Genomic DNA, 19,158 nt, shown 5'->3' on the forward strand with positions numbered 1-19,158 from the left:
TGGAGTATTTATCAGGTATCTCTCAGTCCATGTTTTAAGAATCTCAGAAGTGCTTGGAATTTAACAAGAGTGCATGTGTGTGTGAATTATTTGTGTAACGAAGGAGGGGGAGAAGCATTTAAGCCAGAAATATTTACCCTCAAAACAGCTGTGATAGTATTTTTTTTTTTTACTAAGAATACATTTATTGGTTTAAAAAGTATATAAACATTTAATGAAGATATCCTTCATAAGAAGAATAAGGGAACAAGTGAAAATAAAGAACAGCCATATGGAAATGATGTCTGAGTCCCCCTCCTCCATTCTAGAAGTGAGAGAAATGATAGGGACAGTGATACAACCTTGCAAAGGGATTACTTCAAGTTTTTCACTTTTTTTTTTTAATAAAATGGCATCAATTGCTAAAAGCTTTATGACCTTTGTTATGCTACATAATACTGATACAAAATGTGATAGTACAAAGTTCATTATATATAATATAAGGTTTTAATATATTACATTTGTTTCTACATAAACAGACTATAAATATATGTGCCATAGCATGTTTTATAGTCATGGTTCCCAGCATCTCACACTATGGTACCAAACGAAAAATACATTTTCTTTTTTAAAAAGGAAAGAACAAGGGCAGAAACCAGTAGAAAGAGCTTTACATGTTAAAAGTCTAAGTAGTACAATAGTTGTGATAACTTTGGCTACAAAGTAATTTTGAAATCTGGCTAATAATTACTCAGAGAGTGAACAAACCAAATCAGCTTTTACTAGGGTGTAGAGGCCAAATGACTAGAATACTGACTGGCTGGGAGGTCAGGAAAATACTGAAGGGAGGGGGAAGGCATGGAGAGGGGAGAAGGAACAAGAGGGTAATATTCTTCCTGAAGCTCGGACACCACAGCTTCATATTGAATCTACTGCATTAAGGCTCAGACATATCACATCAGGACAGACATGTCGGTGTTCATCCAGAAGAAACCAGAAGCTGGTTTACACAGTCAGAAATCTTCAACGCGACAGAGAGGCTGAGTGTCCTTTCTTTGTGGTGTCCTGAATAAAGGATCAGCCTGGGAGACAAGGAGCCAGAGCTGCATCATTTCCTTCCTGGGGCTTGGCCAGGAGACACGTAAGAGTCCGGAAGGAACTCTCATTAGGAGTCGGAAACAGCACAAGGAACTCTCATTTAGCCCAAATGGGAAGAGCACGCAACCTTCTAAAACCAGTCACCTCGTACGAAGCCTTTACGTTTCCTAACAGACCCTATGTCCACCTCCACCGGAGCCAACGCAATGCATGTGCAGGCTCCAGTGCATCCTCAAAGCAAGCCAGCATCTTCCTTTCCATCAATCCATTCCCCACACATAAGACTTGGCTCAGGACCCATCTCCTAAACAAAGCTTCTTAGATGGACTCAGCCCTAAAGGTCTTTCCCATCTTCAACACCTAAAGCACTTCCATTGCCTGGTTTATCTTCTAGTTTTACAAGAGGTGTCAGCTTCCCCGGTACTGCTACTTCTTGGAGGATGAAGCCATTTCTTGAACTTCTTTTGCTGTAACCCCTGGGGTGACCCACATTAGGGGGCATCAGACATGCTTTTTAAATGAATGTTAAAAAGAATAAGGTCAACACCGGGAGAAGACACAAACACATTCTTGGGTCACAAGCATCTTCTCAGGAAATGCCTAGAGGACTGCCTCCCTGCAGTCCGAGGTCCTTGCTTTTGAAATGAAAATCAAATGTGGCTACTTTCTGGTGGTGGAAAGAACAACACTTGAAAATCTGAGCAGCACCTCTCATGTGATTTCCAGGACTGGGGGACGTGGGTGCCCCCTTTTAAACAGGAGGGGAGCTCAGTGTGATCCCAGTGTCAGGCTGGGGAATCTGAGCTGCACTGCCAGCTTGCGGTCCGATCTCTACCAGCTTTAAAAGTTCCGCCTCCTCGCTGGAGTACACAGTGGTGTCCGTGTCATCGGAGTGATACCCCGACTGGTAGCCGCTCGTCTGGTTTGAGCCTTCAGATGCCACAGACTCCTTGCTTTTGCTGGGCATCATTCCACTGCAGAAGAGATGGCAACCAAATGAGTCGGCAGAGAGAAGGGAGTTCTTTTGCATCTTATCCTAACCCCGTTCCCAACCCCGTGTGGGCTGGCATCTTCCTGGAGACACCAGTCCCTCTCCCTCCCACTTGTTCATCAACATAGCAGCCTCACTCAGACAATGTCTATTTTCAGGTACTCGCGTGAATTTGGAGTTTCAGATAAGTCGTCTTATTCAGGTCCAAGTCTTTCAAGCCTGAGATGAGATAAAAGGCAGTTCTCCTGAGTTATGTGAAGGCTCCAACCAGTGGAACCTTTTTATGGCCTTGCAGATTGACAAGTTTGTATACAAGGATAGGAGCCAAAGGGACTCTTTCAGGATGTGGAGCGAAACTGGGATGCTCTGAAAGTCCACTAGTGCTTGCACCACACTGTCAGCTAAGGGATTACAAGGCCCGTGGGTGGTGTTAATAAAGTTCTTGGGCAACTTTAAACCTTAGGAAGTCGAAGCGTGTGTGTGTAATCAAGCCAGACATGTCAAAAAGTGCTTTTTACTCATCAAAACCACATTCTTTGGAAGGACGGTGGAATCGTGACAGACGGTAATCATGTCCAAGCTTAGAAAAAAAGCTTAAAAAGGCTTTCTGTAGCTTGGTGTAGGCTGTGTGGAGCTTAAGCCATTCTGAAGTGTGGGGTTTTTTTGCCCCCTTAGTAGGTGTTTTACCAAGCTATTCATGTTAAAAACTGCAAAAAAAGGATTTTATTAACTCCGTGTTCATATATGGTTTAAAAGTTATTTCAAATGACGAGATATACATTTTTTCTTTCAATCCAACCTCAGTAAAATGAGCTTAGTGTCTCAGACAATGGCATGGTACCTATTCATTGCTGAACAAATATATTTGAATCAGTGAACGAAACATATGATTGGCTCTCACAGTCTCTCATCCTGGGCCTATGGCAGACAATGAAATGGCACAATGGCACATTTTAATGGGTTTTTTGTTTGTCTGTTTGTTTGTTTTACATGCGCGTCACTCGGTACCAAGGGTGGTCCCGTTTTATCCAACAGTTCGATTACAAGTAGATCAAAGTCTTCTCTATTCTCACCTAGAGTGAACCTGCTAGCAAATAGATAACTACTCCGAATCCCAATATTCTTATAAATACAGAATCTTATTTACTTGTTAAGTTAAAAGCAGGTATATCTACTCAAAACAGCTACGAATTCCTACAGAATCACATGGAAGAAATATTCAAAACCAAATTCAGCATTTTTCCCACAATTAAGTACTTAATAATTCAGCCAAAAAGATTTAAGTATCTTACGCAGATAGATAATGGCTTCTTTATCCATTATATTTCATAAAGACAGGTGTACCCGTTTCTGTTCAAGTTTGAAAATCCTTCAGGGTAGAGTGCACAAAGATTTTAACTATCTCCATAGTTTTAAGGATCACATCCAATGACCTCTGTTTTACTTAGCCAGTACCACACAAACCACTGACCACAGTAAATATGCTCAAAATTCCCCTCGTATTCATAAATTCTCATGAAAACTGACCAAATCCTCTTATTTCAGATTCTTTTTTAGACTTGCCAGGTAATTAGTTTGATTTGTTTCCATTCTTTATTAGTTAGGTTGATGCAAATTTGCCCAACCAAAGAAGACACAAAAAGGGAAAACTCTGCACCTACGCTCAAAGTCCTAGGTTCCTTCCAAAAGTTCCTGTTGAGATTTGTCCTTCTATTTTGGCTGAGCCTTACCTAAAAGATGGGGCTAATTTGCTTCCGTCTTCCAAGGTTTTCAGCTCTTCGGATGCAAGAACCATACCACTGTCCGTCTGGTTGTCCTTTTTAAGAGACAATGAGATGGCCCAGTTGATTGTGTACACTGAACAATTACTTAATTAAACTGATTTCCTAACCCACCTATCAGACAACATTCCCACGTTCTGCAGAGGCAGGTAAAGGTAGCATAGCCAGAAACCGTGCAGGCTATAAAAGGAAGTAACTGCTTCCAAGAAATAGATGCAGGCCTGGAAGAAGAGAGAAATTTAGGAAGAAGAAGCCGAGGAGACCCGTTTCTATCCCTCTTTCACAATGATGCTATGTTCGCTTGAGGGGAATTGGGCATGAAGCTGGATTGTCTTGAACCTTAGACCAGGGGCTTTGCATATGGAAAAACCAAGGGCGCCCAATAAGTTCCATTGCTGTAATGACCCCATCACACATACCCTCAAGGACAGCCTTATAATGAGGCTTCAAGTCTCTAATGCTTAGGTTAATATTTATCTAGCTAATGTTTCACCTTTGGTATTATTTCTAAGACTATTTTTAAAAGATGTGCTTACATCTGGGATTACTTTTACTTCTGGTTCTTCCAACGGGATATCTTCAAATGTTTTTACACTGACAGGCCGGCTCTTTCGCTTACTGTTCTGCAGATACTGACTGCAAAAGAACAAATATTTATGTTTTAGTGGTGGCTGCAGGTTCCACAAGTGATACCTAAGTTCATTATCTTTCAACCGCAAGTTTAATAGCGACCTTCAAACATCCTTTGGGAAAAGAAAAACAAAACAAAAATCTTTCTCTGCTAGCACACACTGAAGGCTTAATTTCCTGTGAAAGTCCATTTAAAAGTATAATATAACTGAGGGGGCATAGATGAGCCCCTTTTCCTTTGAATCGTACTTCTGAGATCCAGGGCTGGACTGAAGACAACAACAGCAGACTCAGCGGTCAGCTGCCTTCTGCTTGGCTTCCTGATTGCCTGTGATTCCTCCACTGAGCTCTCGGCATATTACTGAGTGTTTCACATCTTTCTGGCCACCTCCTAAGCAAGTTTTCTAGACAAGGCCCACAGAACAACCAGTCAATGAAAGATGGGCAGAGGAAACACCTGCAGATCTCACTGAATCTCACCCAGCTCCAGTAAAGGATGCTGAACCCAGCAAGGTCTGGAGACAATCTTCCTCTACATGTAATAGAGGCGCAATGGGTACAGGGGCAGGTGGGCTGAATCTCCTATTGTTAGCCCACAGAGTTGGGGGTGTAGTTCGAGAGTCACAAGGTATTCTATCTATTTCAAAATCTACCACGAACTACACAGACTTGGGAAAGTCACAAATATATTTCTGTGCCCCTACTGCTCCATCTTTAAAATGTACTGGCAAGAGCTTTCCTTTCCTCACTCACAAAGATACCTGGAGGATGAATGGGGTGATCACTGGTGGTTGATAAGGGGGTCTTAGAAAGAATGATGCACCATCAACCAAAGCTTGTTTTCCTCCTTTGAATTCCGAAGGGTACACGTTTCTTTCAGGAGTCCAAAGGATAGGACTTGTCACATCACAACAACACATCACCTGTTCCCTAAGGGTGTTCCTTCCCTACTATGTGACTTTGGGTGAGTCTGATTTTCTGTTAAAACCAGCCCAAGTGGAGAGAAGGAAAGTCCTTTTCATGGGAAGGGACAGCAAATTCACTCTTCACTCTTATCCCAGCATACTTCCCACTTTAGACGGCCTTCTGGATATATTATATATTCCGTGTGTTTTCGGTGATCAAGTGAAGAGAGGACTCATTTGGGCAAAGAAGGATAATGGAAACTAAATCTCCATCCCCTGCCCCAGGAGGCTGGTTCCTCCTCTTACAAAGAAGAGAGAATGGGGTTCACCAATGACATCCTCACTCAGGAAACTCCACAGGAAAGAGGACATGACATAAAGGAGAGAGAAAAGCCTACTTCTCCTAAGTCCAGTCCCTAAAAGTAGTGGTTACCAAAAATTACTGGTACCATAGTCATTCATTCATTCGTTCACTCATTCAGGAATCCTTTATTGAGACTCTCCCACGTGCCAGGCTCTGTGCTAAATGCTCCTCAACCACTGTCTCATGGCATCTCTACAAATGGTACCTCTCTAGGTGGGTATCATTATCCCAACTTCAGATGAGGAACTAAGACACAGAAAGGTTAAGGAACTTGTCCAAAATCACATAACTGGAATATCTGGATTATTATCTTGAGGGCAATGAGCAGTCACTGAAGGATTTTAAGCATGAGATTGACAAAGTCAGATATGCCCTTTAGAAAGATGACTCTGGGTTGAGGAGGGTAAGGCCAGAGGCCATGAGGCCAATCGGGAGGCTGTTACAATTATCTAGGAGAAAGAAGAGCAGCCTGACTAAAGAAAGGTGATGCCCACACGGTCTGTGGACAGATTCCAGAGGTATTTGAGCTGTAATGCAGCTGCCTTAGAGAGGCCAGCTCCTTGATGGCTGAGCCCAATAATAATAAACATTGCTCGGCCCTTCACAGTTGACAAGGCATTTTCATGGGCATCATTGCATCTGCTCTTCACAAAACTACAAAATAGGTTTTCATTATTTCCCATTTGCTAAGGCTTAGGGAGGAAAGAGCTAGAACTGGGGCTCAAACTTAGGTTTCTAGAGCCCACGCAGGGTTGTTTTTGTTTGTTTTTACCTTATTCCACATTGACGCCCTTGGAAAAGCACTAGGAAGGAGAAGGAAGAAGATAGCAGTGAAGTAAAGATTGTCCAAGTCTTTACTGAGCACCTAGTATGCACACAGCCCTGCTCTCTCCCATGTGTACACCGACCATGCGGTGGGGCAGGGGTGGGGGGGGTGGGGGAGGGGGGATAGTGAGGGTGGGAGGGAGGGAGATGCAAGAGGGAGGGGATATGGGGATATATGTACATGTATAGCTGATTCACTTTGTTATACGGCAGAAACGAACACACCACTGTAAAGCAATTATACTCGGATAAAGATGTTAAAAAAAAAATAGACAAAAGGTGCAGAAAGGACAGTTTCATTTCAAGCAGTCTAACATCAGAGCCAAATTCAGGAAAATCTAGCCAGCAGGCTGTCCCAGACATCAATCTACAAGGAGCATTTAAATCATCGCTAGCAATTAACGAAAATGAAAAAAAAAAAAAAAAAAAGCTATGTGCCAGAACCTCTCCCTGGGAGAGAATTGAAAAGAAATCTTTGATAAGCTGCTTGGAGTGGGAGACGAAACTCCCAGGGGAATTGGTGGAGCAACCGCAGATGGTCCCCAAACTGTCCTCCAAGAACGATGAGTCCAATTAAGATGTGTTTTCTTGCAGGAAGCATGCAGACTTGGGGCCAGAGCTGATCCACAGGGGAAGTTAGAGACAAACCTAAGTCTAGACACTAGTGGTCCTTCCTCCTCACCCTTCCCCCACATATCTCTCAGCCCCTTCTCTAAATAAATGCTGAACAAATATTTAAAAAATAGTTTAAAGGGGCAAAAAATCAGGAGGTTGGCTCCCACGGGGATGTCTCTGTCCAGCTCTATTCATAATGCAATGAAATTGAAAATTATGAAGAAGCAAGTGAGAAAGACTCCTTGGCTCTTCTCCTTGACTGGCAACGTGGAAGATAAGGGCACAAGTCCCTTGAGAGGCACCCCAGCCTCACTTCCTCTTCCCCAGGGAAGCAGAACACGAGAGAGCATCCAACTGAAATGTGCTGTGTCCAGATGCCTCGATTCTGCCTCTCCTTTAACCCAGACGATTAAAATGTGAACGTGGTGCCTTAGTTTTAGTAAAGGCAAAAAGGTGGAGGGGGTTGAGTGGGGATGCAGACAAAAGATTCCAATTTCCATTTTAGTTTTCAAATTACAGCTGGATAAAAGGGAAACTGGACTGGAAAGACCAATTCAAAAATCACAGACAGAAAATAGGAGCCAGGCCTGTGTTGGGAGTGTGGTGTCACATTTGTCCACGCCTCTGGGGATACATGTTGGCAGCCCTGTTTCAGATCCAGCATCGCATTTGGCACTTCTCTTACACATATGTGACTTCATTGACTCTCGGCACCACACGCAAAGCGCCTGAGTAAGCCAAGAGGCTGCCGGCTTGGGTCCTCGCCCCACCTGGTCACGGAAGAACCCAAAGAACACAGCTCACCATCAAATGGCTTTCTGATAACACAGAAGGCAACAGTGTTTCAGGAATAATTACCACACCAGAAGGCCAGCTGAACTTGAACGAGGACTTTTTTTTTTTTTTGCGGTACGCGGGCCTCTCACCGCCGTGGCCTCTCCCGTTGCGGAGCACAGGCTCCGGACGCGCAGGCTCAGCGGCCATGGCTCACGGGCCCAGCCGCTCCGCAGCATGTGGGATTCTCCCGGACCGGGGCATAAACCCGTGTCCCCTGCATCGGCAGGCAGACTCTCAACCACTGCGCCACCAGGGAAGCCCGAACGAGGGCTTTTTAAACGTTGGGGTGGAACTATAGGTTTTCATTTCATTCCTCTTTCTCTTTGAGGCCCCCTCCTTGGTATGGGAGAAAACAGCCCTGAGTTAGATATCAGAGGAACTGGATTCATCCCATGTGATTTTAAGCAGCTCACTTAATTGCTATCATTTATTGAGTGTTCTCTAGGTGCCAGGCACTTAGAAACTCATTATACCATGTAATTCTCAAAGTCGTCATTTTTGTACAACACCAGTGTCCTTGCCTGGGTCACGGTGAAAATTTGCCCCAGGTCACAGCTGCGAAGGGCAGACTTGGGAATCCAACCCAGTTCCATGTGACTCTAAAATCTGGATCTTTAACCACAATATTGTATTCTCCCCAGGTAACTGCTCTGACACTCACGTTCAACATCTACATCAAAAGATAATAGTATCTACCTTGCCTAACTCTGGCAAAATCTGGTAAGAAAAAGTTCTTTGAAAAATGCTGAAAGTTCTTGACACAAATGGAATGGACAGCTTATGAGTTGGCTTCTTCCCACTCTGAGCTTTCTTCTCTCCCACGGCAGCGTTCCTGCTGCCCTCCCTGTGCGAGTCCACGGGGCAAACTGTCCTGCGTGACTCCCCACCTGCCATCTGGCAACCCGGCCAAAGGCTAGCACTCCGTGGTCCCCCCTGCTGCCACAGCACACTCAAAGGGGCAGGCTGGGCTCATGCAGCCAGGGGTCTGGTTACAGGAGGAAAACACCCAAGACAAAGCAAAGTGAAGCAGTCCCAGGCTTAGTAAAAGGCAATTTTAATATCATATTGTAGAAACCATACCAACTCTTTCCTTATGCACAGGTGCTGGGAGGGAACAAAAAGAAAGCTGCCTTTAGGACCCTCTACAAATCAGGAAAATACGGCAGTGCATGTGTTTTAAATAAGCCCAGAAGTCCCATTATGCAAATAAAATGCTGAAAATCAGACTTGGGACGGGCTTCTGAAGTTGTGCTGCCCAGTCAAACTCAGGACGCGTCCCCATGGCACACTGTATCCCAGCCAGAGAGGCAAAGGTCTGTTTTCATAAATGCATAGAACTCTTCCTTCCTGAATCTTTCCTAAGCCATATAACTCACATTAATAAAAGAGTACATGGGGATAATTTAAATACAGATGTCTTTGTAAAATTGGTCTCTTTTTCTGGAGATTAACAAACTGTGGCATTCCAGCTATTTGCAGCTGCAGGGCTTAGAATTCTGAAATGAAGAGCTTAGGCAGCAATGTGGACCACAGATGGAAAGAGACTCACCTACCCAGGCGCTCTTCAAGGAGGACCTCTCAGGGCAAAGGGTGAATGTGCAAGTGAAATGCAGCAACTTTATACGATGTCCTTCCTCCATCCCCTTCCCTAAGATGACCTTGAAGCTCCCTCCCCCAGGGGATGTTGACCTTAGACCGTACCTGATTCCTGCTGTGTTGTCATAATGGAATTTGGGGTCACACACTTCCTCTTCCTCCATACAGGAAACAGGTGAGGTAGGCAGAGAGAGTCCCGAATCCTCTTCCATGCTCAAAGTCTCTGATATGGGAAGAACAATGTAGTCTTTGCCATCCTGAAACAATAAACACAGAGTGCTATTGTTATGGCTTCAGTCCTTCAAGAGCCTTTCTATGAAAAACAAAGGCCACTGGGGCTTCTTGTTTATGGGGAATGTAGCTTTCATATCTGAACGTAAAACTTTAAGACAACTTTAAAAATGGCTTGTCAAAAACAAAAGGGCACTCAAAAGCGATGTGTAGATGAAAGTATATTAAAGGATCTAACAAAAAACAAGATGAGTAAGGGGACCACAGAGCACTATGGCTACAATGAAGACAAAACGGGTTGTGGTTACAGATGGAACAACAGAACAGGCAGAGCTCCACAGAGCTGAGAAATCGTTTCTTCACATAGTCCTATCTACACGAGCTGGGTCCTTTAAAGGGCATGTCATCCAATTTTAGTGTCTATGCTTCAAGGCAATGGAAAAACTGATGACAGTCTAAAGAAAAGCAGTAAATGTTCAGGAAAATGGGTCTACTGAGAAAAGGTTGCAGAACTTAACATTATTTCATCAAGAGAAAGAAATAAAGGGCAATTTGATACAGAAATAAAGGGCAATTTGATACCTCTAAATGTTTGGAAGGTTTATCGATAAAAATAGATTTGACCCATTGTCCACCACCTGTTCAAAAGAAAAGCAGGAGGAAATTGACTTCCATTCACTGTAGTAAGAGGTGTTGACTGGAGATTAAGTAACTTTCTAACAGTAAAGGCTACAAGTCTAAAATCCTCCAATGGAAGTTATGAGGGCCTGGGATTTTACAGAGGGAAAAAAAACCCATCAATTTTGCAGGGTTCAGATGTGTTTTTGCTTGAAGAATGTATTTAAAATTCCTTGAAATTCTGTCCACTGTTGATATTCACTTGATCAACTAGGTTTTGGGTTTTTTTTGTTTTTTAGTTTTGTTTGTTGTTTGTTTGCTTTTTTACTTTATAAGAGCCTCTGAAGACACCACAATATATATCAGTAAAAATAAAAGTGATCAGCTCCCAGGTTATGAATTAGGATCTCATCTGTCAAAAAGGTAATTATGACTTTTAGAAAAGCATTACTGCTCAGATCTGGAAGAATATGGCTCCTTGGATTCAGTGGCTGAGAGGACAGTATGGTGGCCATGAGAAGGTCTAGGCAGCAGATGAGCCCTGGACACCTAAGTACTCTCTGTAGAAGCTTCTTGGATGGAGGTCACAAACCTGCTGAGCATTCGCTTGTAACAGATTTCCCAAATGTTCCACCAGCTCTGAAAACGTGGGTCTCTGATTGGGCTCCCCATGCCAGCAGTCAAGCATGGTCTGGTACCTAGAGAAGCAAAACACTGACGTCATTAACCGCCTCTTTCCTCCTGATCTGATGCTGACAATAAGCACTTGAATGAGTAAATATTTATAAAGAGTCCACCATGAGCCAAGATGCTAAAGAGGGATACGGAACTACGTAAAACACAGAACCCTACACTTGGAGCATCAAGTGTGTATCGAAAAGGAAACATCATAAATCAACATCTAGTAAAAACTGACTGGTTAGGGCTTCCCTGGTGGCGCAGTGGTTGAGCGTCCACCTGCCGATGCAGGGGACACGGGTTCTTGTCCCGGTCCGGGAAGATCCCACATGCCACGGAGCGGCTGGGCCCGTGAGCCATGGCCGCTGAGCCTGTGCGTCCGGAGCCTGTGCTCCGCAACGGGAGAGGCCACAACAGTGAGAGGCCTGCGTACCGCAAAAAACAAAAAAACAAAAAAAAAAACCCTGACTGGTTGGTATAGATAAAGTGCTGTCATTTCAAGAAGGATGACTCGGTGCTTAAGATTATCAAGGAAGACTTCAAGGGAGAAGTACAAACTGGGCCATGAAGGAGGTACCTATAATGGAAAGTCTTCTAGGCAGGGAGAATTTTTGTGAGCAAAGGAGGATAGAGAAATACTTGTAAAGTCTTACATTTCGGGTGTGGTATAATCAGGAGCTCTCATTCTAGTTCCTTCTTTCAATCTCCTACAAAATTCCTCATCAATCTTTACTCCAGGATATGGAGAAGCACCTAGAATAAAACAGGAATGGGGCATTGTTATTTCTTTTTAACATCTTTATTGGAGTATAATTGCTTTACAATGTTGTGTTAGTTTCTGCTGTATAACAAAGTGAATCAGCTATACATATACATATGTTTCCATATCTCCTCCCTCTTGCACCTCCCTCCCACCCTCCCTATCCCATCCCTCTAGGTGGTCACAAAGCACGGAGCTGATCTCCCTGTGCTGTGCGGCTGCTTCCCACTAGCTATCTATTTTACATTTGGTAGTGTATATATGTGCATGCCACTCTCTCACTTCGTCCCAGCTCACCCTTCCCCCTCCCTGTGTCCTCAAGTCCACTCTACGTCAGCGTCTTTATTCCTGTCCTGAGGAATGGTGCCTTATTGATTTGATTTTCTCTTGCAGAAAGCCCTGAGCCTGATTCTTCAACACCTTCTTCACATATATATCTTTTGTTCCTTTCTTTCTTTCTTTGCTTTTTTAGGTTTTACAACCCAAAGCTTCCAAGTAAGTTTCATCCGATAAAGGTGGAATACAGGAGAGGGAAAGGTGCACTGGGGTCACTGACTTTTATCATTTTATTTGGAGTATGGATGGAGAGACAAAGAGAAGGGACGTACCTAAGGAAAATATTTCCCAGAGCAGGACACCAAAAGACCACACGTCACTCTGAATTGTGTACACCCTGTCAAAAATTGTTTCCGGGGCCATCCATTTCAAAGGGAGGCGAGCCTACAGGGGTAGAAGACAAGGAATGAGAACCCTACTTATCAAATATCTGAAGGAAAAGCTTCCATTGTCCCTGGACACAGGTCCTGAGGCTTGCTGAGAGGAGTTTGAATTCTGCAACTTAACAGATCACTGGGTGCATCTCTGAAACTTACATCTCCTTTTCTGACATAATCTGGGTCTTTATAAATATCCCGGGCCAAGCCAAAGTCACAGATTTTAACCACATTCTTCTCCGACAAGAGGATGTTTCTCGCTGCCAGGTCCCTGTGGATACACTGCAAAAAGAATCGTGTGCATTAGGACTCAACATAACTGATCTCTTCCACATCTGTTGTGACCTCATGCTTTAAAAAAAAAAGAAAAAAAAAAAAACCCACATCAGAAAACCAACTGATTAACAAGCACTGGGTTAAACATCTTTTATCAACTCTTCCGGAAAAAAGTCTGTAAGTTTCATTGAGGCACACATCTGCTTATTCCATAAACAGTCCCAGACTCTGGAATTAAATAGTTATGTTATAGCATGCTGATGGAGTCATAAATAGACTTCTCTTGGACACAATTAAGAATGTGTTTCTGGTCACATCCACACATCCCTTTTGCCTGGCACCATATACGGTTAAAACGTGTTATTCTAAGGAGGCCCTAGAATGGGGTTTATTTTGAATGAATGCACGGAAATCAGAAACAAGGGGCTCTCCTTGGTTTGGTGCCCTTTGTTGGTTTCTCTATTCCATACGTAACCGAAGCTGGACAAGCTCTGAGAAACAATTCCCAGTGGGGCTCACCCTGCTTTCAAAGCGCTGGCTTATCGTGGAGGTCTGTGAAAGCACTCTCAGCCTCTCACTAGTCAAGGGGATTCTCTGGTACACGAAAAAGGAAAAGCGAATTCTCCTTGGCTTTCCTTCTATTCTTTTCTGTTCCTCAGTTTCTCTCTTCTCTGCATCCCCCTACCTTTATGTAACTTCCTACCCTAAGCAGCTTTAACTCCACCTGACAGATTTATAAGAGAACAAGAGTCTCAGGGAACATTGAGAAATGAATGAAAGGCTTAGATGAGAATTCTTATGTCAGTGGAGGAGTGATGTGTGAGCCAGGCATTACGGACCCCTTACACCTCACATCTGTAGAGCACTTTCCTCTGAACGAGGCACAAGGATGTATTGTACGACACAGGAAATATAGCCAATATTTTGTAATAACTGCAAATGGAGTGTAACCTTTAAAAATTCTATTAAAAAAAATTTTTTTTTTAAAGCACATTGTCTGGCGTGATTGATCAAGACAGGAGACTCCAAAAAACACAGTCCTTCCTACTTTGCCCCGAACCGAAGAGCTTCCTTTTTTAAGCAACCAGGTGGTATTCAAGAAATTCAGCTGGTAGATGCAAGGGAAGTAAAAGGATTCCCCCTCCACCCCTCATTCCCTTCCCCATCAAAGGAACCCTGACTAAATGGCAGGCTCTGGCCTTTAAAAGATAATAAAATAAAATCAGAATCTTCAAGAAGGGCAAAGGGCCTTTCTCTTTGGAAAAATCCTCTAAGATCCCACTTCTCTCCCTTCCCCTTGGAAGAGAGAAGACAAGAGCTCTTGGGCAGAAACCTCGGAGATCCTGAGGCCCTGAAAGCGGTGACAAGCTTTAAACTCCAGAAAAAGGCATGGGTGAGGGATTTCACTCTAATTTAGGAAAAAAACACAAAGTAAAACCTTTAAGTCTTTCTCCCACAGGTAGGCTGCAGCAACTGCATTTTGTCAACTGATAATTTTTCCTGAAACTTAATCTGAATTTTTCTTGTTTAATGTAAAACCATCCATTTTACCCTTTCCGAGGGGTGCCTCCACAGTGTTTACAACCTTTGGAATGTTTGTAACTTGTCAGTATCCACCTCAGCCTTTGTTTGGCCTACTTTTCTAATTTTAGCTCTTTCAATCGTTCTCATCTAAAGCCTGTCCTTCCTGGTTTCTAATTATGCTACTACCAAATACTTTTTGATGGATGGTGATGAATATCAAAGAAATGAAAAACAGACTTGTGCCAAGATATTTGCAAGGCTCAGCCCCTCACCTCTTCTAGGCCATTACTCAAATGCACATTCCCCTAAAGCCTTCCGTGTCCCCTTGGTTTAAAATCAATGTACACAAACACAGAGGCATATGTCCACAGGAACATAACGCTCCTGTATACTCTATAACTCTTTCCTGGTGATTTTTCTCCACAGTACTTACTCCCATCTAGCCTACCAGGCATTTTACTTGTTTATATTGTTTGTTCCACCCACTAGAACATAATCTCTATGAAGGTGGAGAGTTTTGCCTATTTGCTCACACAGTGTCCTTAGCGCTCAGAAGACTGCCTGCATTTAGTAGGTATTTACCACATGAATTAATTTCATGAACTCCTAACACCACTTTAATGAGCAGAAATAGGGCCTCCCAGTAGAGCTCTCTTAACAGTGCTCCAGCAGTGGTGAATGAATCACAGTCCCAAACAAACACCAATGGCTGGCACTGGACACCTCATTTGCAAATCTGTGATGTGAAGAGATACTTTGTCTCACCTTCCGTGATGCCAAAAACTCCATGCCCTTAGCCACTTGGAAGCTGTAACAGATGAGATGCTCCAAGGTCAGGAAGTTCTTGTACACATCTTCAGAAACTGTCAGAAGATGCAGTAGGACAGAGATTGGTATTTCGGCCAGAAACTGTTTATAAGTTTGATAGAGCAATCTTCATTTTAAAAATTGGGAGTTAAATTTCAGGAAATAGAAGCAGACAGAAAATGCTTCTATCTTCTGTAAGTATGCTGAATCCTGGTATATTATTAGCCTTCATCATACCCCTTAGCAAAAATATTGGTTTTTCCATTTTAGCCAAATTGGACGAACAAATCCAGGAGGCAAAATGGAGGAAAAACTGGCATAGATAACAGGGGGGTAAAAGCAGGCTTTTACAAATTTGCTGTTTAAAGTGTTGTGTTTTTTTCATATACCCAGAGGGATAAACAATAGTTTTCATATCAAGAACTCTAAAAATAAAACAACAATATCCAGGGTCATTGAATCTTTTCTCTCCAGGCTTTGTCCTGGGACAAAGGCCAAAGGTCAAACCACAATCTACAATGGCTAACTAAAAATACCAGAAATATATTTACTTCTCTCACTTTTAAACTGAGAAAGGGCTGTAAACACATTAAATCTGGCCTGTGAGGATGCTCTTTCCTTCAAGGATATGAATGAGAGAAGACAGGAACATCGAGAGGAAGATGAATTTACGTAAATTTGTGGTATTTACTTCTGGGCAACTAGTACAAAGAAACACTCAGACGTTAATGAGCACTTCAACATGATCTCTTAACTTCGGTCAGATAAGACAAGACATGGCTTATTTCCTGAAGACAAATACCAGAGCAAATGAAAACTCAGTTGTAATAATAACCTTGTAAGTATTAAAAAGACTAGGAAACTTTTTCTCAGTGACTTTCTATGTTCAGGGCTGGAGGGCTCTCCATGAATAATGAGTGAAACTCTTTCATTTTCCAGATGAAGAAATGGAGGCAAAATTCTGGGCCAATGACCCCTCTCCTCCCACTGACTCCCTCAAGCCCTTGGGTTTCCAGCTCTCTGGCCACCATTTTGTGAGAGAGAGGACGGGGCAGAAGTGGCTCCACTCAGTGTGCACCCAGTTATGTGAGGTCCAGACAACCTCCCCACGCTTTTCTAGACCAAGTTCTAGCCTCACACTGCCTGCTTGGCGTCTATGGGAAAGAAGTCAGTTTTAAGTTCTCTCTGTGGCCTCATGTCCAAGGGAACAGAAGCAGGTTTCTTCCACTACTTCATGATTGAATTCTTCTAAGCTCATGCCTCAAGAAGATCCAAATGTCGGGAAGCCCCATCTCTACCTCCACGGAGCTGTCTCTGCTCCTTCTGAGGGAAGCAGATATACAGTGTGTCCTGAAGCTGGAAGAGGTCCTGAAAGTTAGGCTGGGAACACAGCTCCACTCATAAAGAGCACTAAAATATCACTGGAAGCATAAGTGGATAAAGAAAAGTGTATTGACCAAGACTCTTCTGACGAAATATGGAAGACTTGATAAGCCACTTGGGGTAGAAACAACAGATGCCTACACTGCCTTGGAGAAGGTTGGGTATGATTAACTGAAGGACTTCTGTTGTGCTGGTGAAGCAGACAAGGTGGGACTGAACCGCTGTGGACAATGGGGAGGCTGGATCAAACACCGGAGAGCCTCCTTTGCCCATCCGGAAGATGGCGCTGAGCCTCTCCTGCTGACAAATGTTGAACCAAGACTTGAAGAGCGTTGGTTTGACTGTTTGCCAACTGCTTAGCCCTCCCGGGGACTGAGATTTCTCAGGCTAGCCATGCTCTGCCTCACCACGTAGCCTGCTGCTTATTTAGACCTTCCGCCCCTCACTTTTGGGGAGACTGAATGAAAGCCTCCTAGAAATTTAGGTCTCTTTCAAATATTAGGTAATACTGGATTTTTCCAGGACAAAATTCATTGTAACACCCTGTCACCTCATCTGTTCCTACAAGAGCATGCATTTGGTGCAGAGGAAGCAATGGCAGGTACCTTCCTCTTCCTCCACATCACTGAGGGATTTCTCCTCAACAAATCCGGAGCTGGCTGAGCTCTGGCTACTGGTGATGCTGTCCAAGCGGCGTTTAGGATCCACGGTGATTTCCCCAACGTATTCTTTCCCTTGCCGGAATCGTGCCCCTTTAGTCTATAACGAAACAGATGAACAAACTCCTTGAACACCAGAAAATCTCTCCAATGTAGTTAAACTATAGAAACAATTGTAACTATTAAAAGAAGATGAGAGACATCAATTTCAGGATCATGGAATCTCTGGGCTGAAATTTGGGGCAAGCGTTCTACATAATAGATTTTCTTCCATAAAGCCTGTCTCTTTTCTAGCTTAGAGATAAGGGCCTTGTTACAAGTTTCACTCAGACACACTTCCAACATTAGGGCACTTTTGACACTGGGACTGACACTCCATAGGGCCACATATGGCCAGGGCAGAGACAGAATAATCCAGAGCTGTCCTTCCACCTGTCATTCCCTACCCTTAATCACACCCACCTTCCCCTCCTTGGCATCATCTATAATGGGTCGGTAGATCAGAGTCACAAAAATAAAACATGAGAAGTATGTGTCCTCCAGAAGGTAAAAGAGGAAGTTACAACAGCCAAGAGGTAACATGAAAAGATTCCTCACAATTTCTTTGCAGAATTTTACCAAAAAACTTAACCTGTACCACTTTGAGTTGTTCTCCATTTTACAGCGTGACCACAGTTGTTAGGAAATGACATACCTTGTAGGGGACAAACTCATTTCTCTTGCTCCTTAAGTAAGTTGACAGGTTTCCAAACTTGCAGAATTCCACAATGACCATGAGTGGCCCTGCAGACAGCACAGCATACCAAGAAGAGAAAATGTACTCGTATTTTCACTCGTTTCTCACCAAGTGTTTAAGATATCAATGAGCTAGAAAATATCACAGAAGAGGCTACACCCTTTCACTGGAAGCAGGATCATAGAAATCAGCTGGCTGCAATTCCCTTATATTGTAACTTTTCTTTTTCCAAAAGGCAATTCCACAGAAGATGAACCAAAATTTCAGATGAAAATCCACCCACTTGCTTTTCAACACAATCACCTGAGATGACTCCATTTTAGGGGGCACCACTCTTAAAGTCCTTTGTTTTCAAATTTGGAGGGAAGTTTACTCTTCTCCTCTGAACACCTATTACATAAGTAGCAAACTGTATTATAATGATGTAGCATTTTTTAATTCACGTTCTAGAATAATTTACAGTGTCCATTAAACCTCCATGAAATATATTTATATATAGGAATCTGCCAAAGTTTCCTAAGTTAAGGAAACCAAGGCCATGGGAGTTGGGTGGTTTTCCTCAAATACCAGCAGAAAAGTATATGCCAAAATCCCACAGCCAGAGCCATCTACAGACACTCACCCCCTGGCTTGGTACAGGCACCAAGAAGATTGACCACGTTGAGATGGTGGCCAATATGAATGAGGATCTTGAGTTCAGACATGAGGGCTCGGTGTTCGCTGTGTGTTGCTCCTTCTACAAATATAAACAAAGAGGGAAATCATACATGAGGCATTACCTTAGGAGGATTAACGCCGCACGGTGTGCATCTGTGCGACTTTCCCTCCAGGGGTAGTACAACTGTAACCCAACTGACAGGCTAGCTGCATTAAAAGACAAACATAAATTATATTTTATAATTCTAAATCGAATTCTTTAAGTGCACCCAGAATGTTTGATATTTGAAGGAAGCCACTGTGAGGTCTTTTGCAAAGTGGAGAATACATCTGCAAATGAAATCATGCCCAGATTCTCTCCTTTTACAAAACTGGATTCTCACATATCAGGTTTACTATGCTTCTTAGGGCCTGATTATTTCAGTGCTCCCTCGTAAGGAAGCAACACCATGTATTGCTCATGCGTTAGGGGCTATGCTGGAGTTCCCGCCAATC

At 43.2% G+C, this 19,158-nt stretch overlaps 1 protein-coding gene across 4 annotated transcripts in view; it reads right to left on the minus strand.

Annotated features, from left to right (window-relative positions):
* Positions 1–357: 357 nt before the first annotated feature.
* KDR (kinase insert domain receptor) overlaps positions 358–19,158 on the minus strand; it is a 45,619-nt gene continuing 26,818 nt past the window's right edge. Inside the window, exons 19-30 of one of the 4 annotated variants that reach the window (XM_032633088.1) lie at positions 18,629–18,742; positions 17,965–18,053; positions 17,217–17,370; positions 15,187–15,284; positions 12,781–12,903; positions 12,517–12,628; positions 11,802–11,901; positions 11,063–11,168; positions 9,727–9,878; positions 4,386–4,485; positions 3,799–3,884; positions 358–2,051 (exon numbers count right to left, since the gene is read on the minus strand). In XM_032633088.1, the coding sequence (XP_032488979.1) occupies positions 1,829–2,051; positions 3,799–3,884; positions 4,386–4,485; positions 9,727–9,878; positions 11,063–11,168; positions 11,802–11,901; positions 12,517–12,628; positions 12,781–12,903; positions 15,187–15,284; positions 17,217–17,370; positions 17,965–18,053; positions 18,629–18,742 (1,457 nt within the window). In that variant the 3' untranslated portion in view covers positions 358–1,828. The other 3 variants (XM_032633089.1, XM_032633090.1, XM_032633091.1) reach the window with 3 other exon arrangements.

The sequence above is a fragment of the Phocoena sinus genome, chromosome 5, assembly GCF_008692025.1.
Source record: "Phocoena sinus isolate mPhoSin1 chromosome 5, mPhoSin1.pri, whole genome shotgun sequence".
Lineage (NCBI taxonomy): Eukaryota > Metazoa > Chordata > Mammalia > Artiodactyla > Phocoenidae > Phocoena > Phocoena sinus.